The sequence below is a fragment of the Hyla sarda genome, unplaced genomic scaffold (assembly GCF_029499605.1).
Source record: "Hyla sarda isolate aHylSar1 unplaced genomic scaffold, aHylSar1.hap1 scaffold_954, whole genome shotgun sequence".
NCBI lineage: Eukaryota > Metazoa > Chordata > Amphibia > Anura > Hylidae > Hyla > Hyla sarda.
The window spans coordinates 61,335-72,997 of NW_026610984.1; the positions used below are offsets into that span (position 1 = coordinate 61,335).

The window sequence follows — 11,663 nt, forward strand, 5'->3', positions numbered from 1 at the left end:
TTTATTTCTTCCAGTTTATTACCATGAGTCGTGGAGCGGACAGGACACACAACATACATGTGACCCCTCGGCTCCTGTTCACACTGCAGCGGTCACTGCCCCGGAGGCTCCGCTCCCCAGCCCTGACTCATGGCGCTCACCACAACGGCGTACAGCCGGCTCCAGGCCTCGCGGGTATCAGATGTGAACACGTCGCCCAGTCCAGACTCCAGAGCGTAGAGCAGCGACTCCCCGACCGTCTGCAAGAAACAGAGGCTGTCAGCGGCGGCCGACACCTCCCTCCCCAATTATACAATGACTCCTCCCCTGTTACAGACAACCCCTCCCACTATAAAGTGGGGGAAATTAATATTGGACACGTCACCATATATATGACTAAATATATTACAGATGTTGGTAACAACCCAAGTGAAAAGTCACACAAGACACATCTCATGGTGGGGAAAAGTCACAGGACACATATCATGGTGGAGAAAAGTCACACGAGACACATATCATGGAGGAGAAAAGTCACACGAGACACATATCATGGAGGAGAAAAGTCACACGAGACACATATCATGGAGGAGAAAAGTCACACAAGACACATCTCATGGTGGGGAAAAGTCACACGAGACACATCTCATGGTGGGGAAAAGTCACAGGACACATATCATGGTGGAGAAAAGTCACACGAGACACATATCATGGAGGAGAAAAGTCACACGAGACATCTCATGGGGGAGAAAAGTCACACGAGACACATATCATGGAGGAGAAAAGTCACACGAGACACATATCATGGAGGAGAAAAGTCACACGAGACACATATCATGGAGGAGAAAAGTCACACAAGACACATCTCATGGAGGAGAAAAGTCACACAAGACACATCTCATGGAGGAGAAAAGTCACACAAGACACATCTCATGGTGGGGAAAAGTCACACGAGACACATATCATGGTGGAGAAAAGTCACACAAGACACATCTCATGGTGGAGAAAAGTCACACGAGACACATCTCATGGTGGGGAAAAGTCACACAAGACACATCTCATGGTGGAGAAAAGTCACACAAGACACATCTCATGGTGAGGAAAAGTCACACGAGACACATCTCATGGTGGAGAAAAGTCACACGAGACACATCTCATGGTGGAGGGAAAAGTCACACAGGACACATCTCATGGTGGGGAAAAGTCACACAGGACACATCTCATGGTGGGGAAAAGTCACACAAGACACATCTCATGGTGGAGAAAAGTCACACAAGACACATCTCATGGTGAGGAAAAGTCACACGAGACACATCTCATGGTGGAGAAAAGTCACACGAGACACATCTCATGGTGGAGGGAAAAGTCACACAGGACACATCTCATGGTGGGGAAAAGTCACACAGGACACATCTCATGGTGGGGAAAAGTCACACAAGACACATCTCATGGAGGAGAAAAGTCACACAAGACACATCTCATGGTGGGGAAAAGTCACACAAGACACATCTCATGGAGGAGAAAAGTCACACAAGACACATCTCATGGAGGAGAAAAGTCACAAGACACATCTCATGGTGGGGAAAAGTCACACAAGACACATCTCATGGTGGGGAAAAGTCACACAAGACATCTCATGGTGGAGGAGAAAAGTCACACAAGACACATCTCATGGTGGAGAAAAGTCACAGAAGACACATCTCATGGGGGAGAAAAGTCACACAAGACACATCTCATGGAGGAGAAAAGTCACACAAGACACATCTCATGGTGGGGAAAAGCAAACAGCTGTCTCCAGACCTTCACAACTTAATTGCTGTAAACATAGCGACGGTGTTGGTTACAGGCACAAAGCTTTTGGTTCTAAGCTTCTGAATGCTCCTGTGAGCTCTGTTGGGACATAATACGTAAGAGGAAAGAATCCTTTCACCATAAATTTGCCTCCACGGGGTGAGAAGAATAATCAGATGAGATGACACTTGTGGAGGCTTCAAAAAGACCTGAAATCCTCCAACAAACAGGATTTAGTGGGGAAAAAAATTGTCGCTGTATAACCCCTCGTCCTCCCCTGACACGACTCGTCCCCCATAACAGACCTCTCCTCCCCTGACACATGACTCGTCCCCCATAACAGACCTCTCCTCCCCTGACACATGACCAGTCCCCCATAACAGACCTCTCCTCCCCTGACACATGACTCGTCCCCCATAACAGACCTCTCCTCCCCTGACACATGATGACTTGTCCCCCATAACAGACCTCTCCTCCCCTGACATATGACTTGTCCCCCATAACAGACCTCTCCTCCCCTGACATATGACTTGTCCCCCATAACAGACCTCTCCTCCCCTGACACATGACTCGTCCCCCATAACAGACCTCTCCTCCCCTGACACATGACTCGTCCCCCATAACAGACCTCTCCTCCCCTGACACATGACTCGTCCCCCATAACAGACCTCTCCTCCCCTGACACATGATGACTTGTCCCCCATAACAGACCTCTCCTCCCCTGACATATGACTTGTCCCCCATAACAGACCTCTCCTCCCCTGACACATGACTTGTCCCCCATAACAGACCTCTCCTCCCCTGACATATGACTCGTCCCCCATAACAGACCTCTCCTCCCCTGACACGTGATGACTCGTCCCCCATAACAGACCTCTCCTCCCCTGACATATGACTTGTCCCCCATAACAGACCTCTCCTCCCCTGACACGTGATGACTCGTCCCCCATAACAGACCTCTCCTCCCCTGACACGTGATGACTCGTCCCCCATAACAGACCTCTCCTCCCCTGACATATGACTTGTCCCCCATAACAGACCTCTCCTCCCAACATATGACTCGTCCCCCGTAACAGACCTCTCCTCCCCTCACACATGACTCGTCCCCCGTAACAGACCTCTCCTCCCCTGACACATGACTCGTCCCCCATAACAGACCTCTCCTCCCCTGACACATGACCAGTCCCCCATAACAGACCTCTCCTCCCCTGACACATGACTCATCCCCCATAACAGACCTCTCCTCCCCTGACACATGACCAGTCCCCCATAACAGACGTCTCCTCCCCTCACACATGACTCGTCCCCCATAACAGACCACTCCTCCCCTGACACATGACTCTTCCCCCATAACAGACCTCTCCTCCCCTGACACATGACTCGTCCCCCATAACAGACCTCTCCTCCCCTGACATATGACTCGTCCCCCATAACAGACCTCTCCTCCCCTGACACATGACTCGTCCCCCATAACAGACCTCTCCTCTCCTGACACATGACTCGTCCCCCATAACAGACCTCTCCTCCCCTGACACGACTCGTCCCCCATAACAGACCTCTCCTCCCCTGACACATGACCAGTCCCCCATAACAGACCTCTCCTCCCCTGACACATGACGAGTCCCCCATAACAGACGTCTCCTCCCCTCACACATGACTCGTCCCCCATAACAGACCTCTCCTCCCCTGACACATGATGACTTGTCCTCCATAACAGACCTCTCCTCCCCTGACACATGACTCGTCCCCCATAACAGACCTCTCCTCCCCTGACACATGACGACTTGTCCCCAATAACAGACCTCTCCTCCCCTGACACATGATGACTTGTCCCCCATAACAGACCTCTCCTCCCCTGACACATGACTCGTCCCCCATAACAGACCTCTCCTCCCCTGACACATGATGACTTGTCCCCCATAACAGACCTCTCCTCCCCTGACACATGATGACTTGTCCCCCATAACAGACCTCTCCTCCCCTGACACATGATGACTCGTCCCCCATAACAGACCTCTCCTCCCCTGACACATGATGACTCGTCCCCCATAACAGACCTCTCCTCCCCTGACACATGACTCGTCCCCCATAACAGACCTCTCCTCCCCTGACACATGACTCGTCCCCCATAACAGACCTCTCCTCCCCACTACATTCCTCCCTGTACCATCACATGACTCCTGTTCCTATCCTCTCCTACCCCATAGGATCTCCCGATTACATGACTGCTCCCTTCTGTCATATGACTATTTGTCCCCTCCCCCGACATGATATTCAGAGGGTCTGATCCCCACCTTGAAGGACTCCAGTTGTACCCCAGAGGTGCGATGTTTCCTCCCCAGACCGGTCAGATATTCCTCCAGAGAGGGCAGTGTGTCCAGGCTCCGCACCGCAGCGTCAATCACAGTCATAACCTGGTGGGAGGGAGAGAAGGGGCATTATATGGGGGGCTCACCCCAACATCACCACATCCCCTCCCCTACTGGTCACTGCTGTGAAAGGTATGTGAACCTTTATAGGATAATAGAGGCTGAGACAGATGGAGACATCACCTTCAACCCTCGCCCAGGGCAGATGTGGAGAATAACTGGGGGCGGAGGCTGCCATACTGACCACCCACCCCCCACTTCCCGTCACATGACATGCAAACATACTAATGGAGTGCTCCTCCACCAGATAAATGGAGAGATACACCACAACCTTACAAAGGAAGGACTAACTTTATAAATGGAGCACTCTACCACAACCATCACCTAATAAATGGAGCAATCTACCACATCAAATAATAAATGGAGCACTCTACCACAACCATCACATAATAAATGGAGCAATCTACCACATCAAATAATAAATGGAGCACTCTACCACAACCATCACATAATAAATGGAGCAATCTACCACATCAAATAATAAATGGAGCACTCTACCACAACCATCACATAATAAATGGAGCACTCTACCACAACCATCACATAATAAATGGAGCAATCTACCACAACCATCACCTAATAAATGGAGCAATCTACCACATCAAATAATAAATGGAGCACTCTACCACAACCATCACATAATAAATGGAGCACTCTACCACATCACATAATAAATGGAGCACTCTACCACAACCATCACCTAATAAATGGAGCACTCTACCACAACCATCACCTAATAAATGGAGCACTCTACCACATCACATAATAAATGGAGCACTCTACCACATCACATAATAAATGGAACACTCTACCACATCATATAATAAATGGAGCACTCTACCACATCACATAATAAATGGAGCACTCTACCACATCATATAATAAATGGAGCACTCTACCACAACCATCACATAATAAATGGAGCACTCTACCACATCATATAATAAATGGAGCACTCTACCACATCACATAATAAATGGAAGACTCTACCACATCACATAATAAATGGAGCACTCTACCACATCATATAATAAATGGAGCACTCTACCACATCATATAATAAATGGAGCACTCTACCACAACCATCACATAATAAATGGAGCACTCTACCACAACCATCACATAATAAATGGAGCACTCTACCACATGACATAATAAATGGAGCACTCTACCACATGACATAATACATGGAGCACTCTACCACATGACATAATACATGGAGCACTCTACCACATGACATAATAAATGGAGCACTCTACCACAACCATCACCTAATAAATGGAGCAATCTACCACATCAAATAATAAATGGAGCACTCTACTACAACCATCACATAATAAATGGAGCACTCTACCACATCACATAATAAATGGAGCACTCTACCACATCACATAATAAATGGAGCACTCTACCACATGACATAATAAATGGAGCACTCTACCACATCACATAATAAATGGAGCACTCTACCACATGACATAATACATGGAGCACTCTACCACATGACATAATACATGGAGCACTCTACCACATGACATAATAAATGGAGCACTCTACCACCATAACCTGACAAATTAAGTGCTCGGCCCCCACCTTTAGGATGCATATTTGGGGGTCAAACCGGAGGAATGAGTGGAGATGGGACAGCACTGAGGCTGTGACTCCGAGGTTACTCACTTTTAGGATGTGTTCTGTGAATTCGGAGGAGAGGAGACATTCCTGGACGCTGGAGAAATGAGCAGAATTATACTGGAAAAGGAAAATCAGCTCCGGCTCCAGCTCGAAAAGCCTGAAAAATGACAGCAGTGATTTGTGTGATGTCCTGCAGATGGCGCCAAATCACAAGAAATCCTTCATAACCCCCATCATCCTCCATCATATGGACAAGAGGGTCTGAACCAATCAGATCGCATCCCAGTATGTTGGAGATCTGATGGTTCATAGTTAGGATGCTTGCTGTCAGTGAATAGAAACATGTAGTGCCGGAGATGTACACAATGTTCAATGACAGCAAGCAGAGGAACGGAAACCTAAAAGATTACAGAAGAACATAAGACGCGGTGTATGAGCAGTGGACATCTACACAGTATACGGCCCGGTGCTGCCCCTCTATACAGTATACGGCCCGGTGCTGCCCCTCTACACAGTATACGGCCCGGTGCTGCCCCTCTACACAGTATACGGCCCGGTGCTGCCCCTCTACACAGTATACGGCCCGGTGCTGCCCCTCTACACAGTATACGGCCCGGTGCTGCCCCTCTACACAGTATACGGCCCGGTGCTGCCCCTCTACACAGTATACGGCCCGGTGAAGCCCCTCTATAGTATACGGCCCGGTGCTCCCCCTCTATAGTATACGGCACGATGCTGCCCCTCTACACAGTATACGGCCCGGTGCTCCCCCTCTATAGTATACGGCCCGATGCTCCCCCTCTATAGTATACGGCCCGATGCTGCCCCTCTATAGTATACGGCCCGGTGAAGCCCCTCTATAGTATACGGCCCGCTGCTCCCCCTCTATAGTATACGGCCCGGTGCTGCCCCTCTATAGTATACGGCCCGATGCTGCCCCTCTATAGTATACGGCCCGGTGAAGCCCCTCTATAGTATACGGCACGATGCTCCCCCTCTATAGTATACGGCCCGATGCTCCCCCTCTATAGTATACGGCCCGATGCTGCCCCTCTATAGTATACGGCCCGGTGAAGCCCCTCTATAGTATACGGCCCGATGCTGCCCCTCTATAGTATACGGCCCGGTGAAGCCCCTCTATAGTATACGGCCCGATGCTGCCCCTCTATAGTATACGGCCCGGTGAAGCCCCTCTATAGTATACGGCCCGCTGCTCCCCCTCTATAGTATACGGCCCGATGCTGCCCCTCTATAGTATACGGCCCGATGCTGCCCCTCTATAGTATACGGCCCGGTGCTGCCCCTCTATACAGTATACGGCCCGATGCTGCCCCTCTATAGTATATGGCCCGGTGCTGCCCCTCTATAGTATACGGCCCGGTGCTGCCCCTCTATAGTATACGGCCCGGTGCTGCCCCTCTACACAGTATACGGCCCGGTGCTGCCCCTCTACACAGTATACGGCCCGGTGCTGCCCATCTATAGTATACGGCCCGGTGCTGCCCATCTATAGTATACGGCCCGGTGCTGCCCCTCTACACAGTATACGGCCCGGTGCTGCCCCTCTACACAGTATACGGCCCGGTGCTGCCCCTCTACACAGTATACGGCCCGGTGCTGCCCCTCTACACAGTATACGGCCCGGTGCTGCCCCTCTGCACAGTATACGGCCCGGTGCTGCCCCTCTGCACAGTATACGGCCCGGTGCTGCCCCTCTACACAGTATACGGCCCGGTGCTGCCCCTCTACACAGTATACGGCCCGGTGCTGCCCCTCTATAGTATACGGCAACCCCTCTACACAGTATACGGCGACCCCTCTACACAGTATACGGCGACCCCTCTACACAGTATACGGCGGCCCCTCTACACAGTATACGGCGGCCCCTCTACACAGTATACGGCGACCCCTCTATAGTATACGGCGACCCCTCTATAGTATACGGTCACCCCTCTACACAGTATACGGCGGCCCCTCTACACAGTATACGGCGACCCCTCTATAGTATACGGCGGCCCCTCTACACAGTATACGGCGCCCCTCTACACAGTATACGGCGACCCCTCTACACAGTATACGGCGACCCCTCTACACAGTATACGGCGGCCCCTCTACACAGTATACGGCGACCCCTCTACACAGTATACGGTCACCCCTCTATAGTAAACGGCGACCCCTCTATAGTATACGGCGACCCCTCTACACAGTATACGGTCACCCCTCTATAGTAAACGGCGACCCCTCTATAGTATACGGCGACCCCTCTACACAGTATACGGCGGCCCCTCTACACAGTATACGGCGACCCCTCTACACAGTATACGGCGACCCCTCTATAGTATACGGTGACCCCTCTATAGTATACGGCGACCCCTCTATAGTATACGGCGGCCCCTCTACACAGTATATGGTCACCCCTCTACACAGTATACGGTGACCCCTCTATAGTATACAGCGACCCCTCTATAGTATACGGCGGCCCCTCTACACAGTATACGGCGACCCCTCTACACAGTATACGGCGACCCCTCTACACAGTATACGGCGACCCCTCTACACAGTATACGGCGACCCCTCTATAGTATACGGCGACCCCTCTATAGTATACGGCGACCCCTCTATAGTATACGGCGACCCCTCTACACAGTATACGGCGACCCCTCTACACAGTATACGGCGACCCCTCTACACAGTATACGGCGACCCCTCTACACAGTATACGGTGACCCCTCTATAGTATACGGCGGCCCCTCTACACAGTATACGGCGACCCCTCTACACAGTATATGGTCACCCCTCTACACAGTATACGGCGGCCCCTCTACACAGTATACGGTGACCCCTCTATAGTATACAGCGACCCCTCTATAGTATACGGCGGCCCCTCTACACAGTATACGGCGACCCCTCTACACAGTATACGGCGACCCCTCTACACAGTATACGGCGACCCCTCTATAGTATACGGTCACCCCTCTACACAGTATACGGCAACCCCTCTATAGTATACGGTCACCCCTCTACACAGTATACGGTGACCCCTCTATAGTATACGGCGACCCCTCTATAGTATACGGTCACCCCTCTACACAGTATACGGCGACCCCTCTATAGTATACGGTGACCCCTCTATAGTATACGGTGACCCCTCTATAGTATACGGCGGCCCCTCTACACAGTATACGGTGACCCCTCTATAGTATACGGCGGCCCCTCTACACAGTATACGGCGACCCCTCTATAGTATACGGTCACCCCTCTATAGTATACGGCGGCTCCTCTATAGTATACGGCGGCCCCTCTACACAGTATACGGCACCCCTCTATAGTATACGGCGGCCCCTCTACACAGTATACGCCGACCCCTCTATAGTATAAGGCGACCCCTCTATAGTATACGGCGGCCCCTCTATAGTATACGGCGACCCCTCTATAGTATACGGTCACCCCTCTACACAGTATACGGTGACCCCTCTACACAGTATACGGCGACCCCTCTATAGTATACGGTCACCCCTCTACACAGTATACGGCGACCCCTCTATAGTATACGGCGGCCCCTCTACACAGTATACGGCGACCCCTCTATAGTATACGGTCACCCCTCTACACAGTATACGGCGACCCCTCTATAGTATACGGTCACCCCTCTATAGTATACGGCGACCCCTCTATAGTATACGGCGACCCCTCTATAGTATACGGTCACCCCTCTACACAGTATACGGCGACCCCTCTACACAGTATACGGCGACCCCTCTATAGTATACGGTCACCCCTCTACACAGTATACGGCGACCCCTCTACACAGTATACGGCGACCCCTCTACACAGTATACGGCGACCCCTCTACACAGTATACAGCGACCCCTCTATAGTATACGGTCACCCCTCTACACAGTATACGGTGACCCCTCTATAGTATACGGCGGCCCGTCTACACAGTATATGGTCACCCCTCTACACAGTATACGGCGACCCCTCTATAGTATACGGTCACCCCTCTACACAGTATACGGCGACCCCTCTACACAGTATACGGCGACCCCTCTACACAGTATACGGCGACCCCTCTACACAGTATACAGCGACCCCTCTATAGTATACGGTCACCCCTCTACACAGTATACGGTGACCCCTCTATAGTATACGGCGACCCCTCTATAGTATACGGTCACCCCTCTACACAGTATACGGCGACCCCTCTACACAGTATACAGCGACCCCTCTATAGTATACGGTCACCCCTCTACACAGTATACGGCGACCCCTCTGCACAGTATACGGCGACCCCTCTACACAGTATACAGCGACCCCTCTATAGTATACGGTCACCCCTCTACACAGTATACGGTGACCCCTCTATAGTATACGGCGGCCCCTCTACACAGTATATGGTCGCCCCTCTACACAGTATACGGCGACCCCTCTATAGTATACGGTCACCCCTCTACACAGTATACGGCGACCCCTCTATAGTATACGGTCACCCCTCTACACAGTATACGGTGACCCCTCTATAGTATACGGCGACCCCTCTATAGTATACGGTCACCCCTCTACACAGTATACGGCGACCCCTCTATAGTATACGGTGACCCCTCTATAGTATACGGTCACCCCTCTACACAGTATACGGCGACCCCTCTATAGTATACGGTCACCCCTCTACACAGTATACGGTGACCCCTCTATAGTATACGGTCACCCCTCTATAGTATACGGTCACCCCTCTACACAGTATACGGTGACCCCTCTATAGTATACGGCGACCCCTCTATAGTATACGGCGACCCCTCTACACAGTATACGGTGACCCCTCTATAGTATACGGTCACCCCTCTACACAGTATACGGTGACCCCTCTATAGTATACGGTCACCCCTCTATAGTATACGGTCACCCCTCTACACAGTATACGGTGACCCCTCTATAGTATACGGTCACCCCTCTATAGTATACGGTCACCCCTCTACACAGTATACGGTGACCCCTCTATAGTATACGTTGGCCCCTCTATAGTATACGGTCACCCCTCTACACAGTATACGGTGACCCCTCTATAGTATACGTTGGCCCCTCACCTGGTGAAGAGCACGGTTCCGTGGTGGATCTGGTCTTGGGTCACCATTTCCCAGGTGTTTCGGATCAGCTCTTTCTGGGTTTCTGACAACGTCTCTTTCTCCATGGTGCTGGTCTTGGGGTCTCCACTTTTTAGGGTCCTCCGGGATGGCGGTGCCGGTATTAGGGAGGGTTAGAGGGGGCACGAGATGGACGGCATAGTGACCATCCGCCTTAGTTACTGCTCTGCCAGTTCCTCCGAGAAGGTTTCCAGCATTTAAAGCTTCTCCTGGCGGACCCCCTCCCCCTCCTGATTTGTACTTAAAGAGACAGTACTCTCTTCAACCAAGCCCCCGAGAGAACCTTGTGCTCAGTGCTTTACCCCTCACACCCAATACAGGCCAGCTCAGAGCCCACTGCACATCACTTACCAGAGTGTGGCCCCTGTCATCATGAGTGGGCCCCTGGGTACTAGTGAGGGGTGAAGTTCTGTGGCAGAATGAAACGTGTCCAACATGACAGGTCGGTTGTGCTCTGCGGGTACAAACCACCATATTGTGGCACATGTCTGAGTGCTGGGGGATCAGGGGCCCCGATGTCCTGCGCAGTGTCTTGGTATATACAATGCGGCACATACATTCTCATCAGCGGCTGTCATTATGTCATTGCCGGTGCGTCCGTGCGTTGCGGCTGATGAAGGAAGCGATTCATAACAATTAGCCAATGGCCGTGTCCAGTCATCGCCTCTGACAGTGATTAAAGGAGTACTCCAGG

At 51.4% G+C, this 11,663-nt stretch overlaps 1 protein-coding gene across 1 annotated transcript; it reads right to left on the minus strand.

Moving 5' to 3' along the window:
- NGB (neuroglobin) lies at positions 1 to 11,177 on the minus strand. The gene is made up of 4 exons (XM_056554900.1): positions 10,913 to 11,177; positions 5,874 to 5,985; positions 4,062 to 4,181; positions 1 to 239 (listed from the first exon to the last, which is right to left on the minus strand). The coding sequence occupies exons 1-4, from the start codon at positions 11,014 to 11,016 to the stop codon at positions 93 to 95; spliced, it is 483 nt and encodes a 160-aa protein (XP_056410875.1). The 5' UTR covers positions 11,017 to 11,177; the 3' UTR covers positions 1 to 92.
- Positions 11,178 to 11,663: the final 486 nt, after the last annotated feature.

Excerpts from the sequence above, each read along its gene's own strand:
- NGB (XM_056554900.1), bottom strand. The coding sequence starts at position 11,016 with ATGGAGAAAGAGACGTTGTCAGAAACCCAGAAAGAGCTGATCCGAAAC. Across the intron at positions 4,182-5,873 it reads TCACAGAACACATCCTAAAA|GTTATGACTGTGATTGACGC; the intron begins GTGAGTAACCTC and ends CCCTCCCACCAG. Across the intron at positions 240-4,061 it reads TACAACTGGAGTCCTTCAAG|ACGGTCGGGGAGTCGCTGCT; the intron begins GTGGGGATCAGA and ends TGTTTCTTGCAG.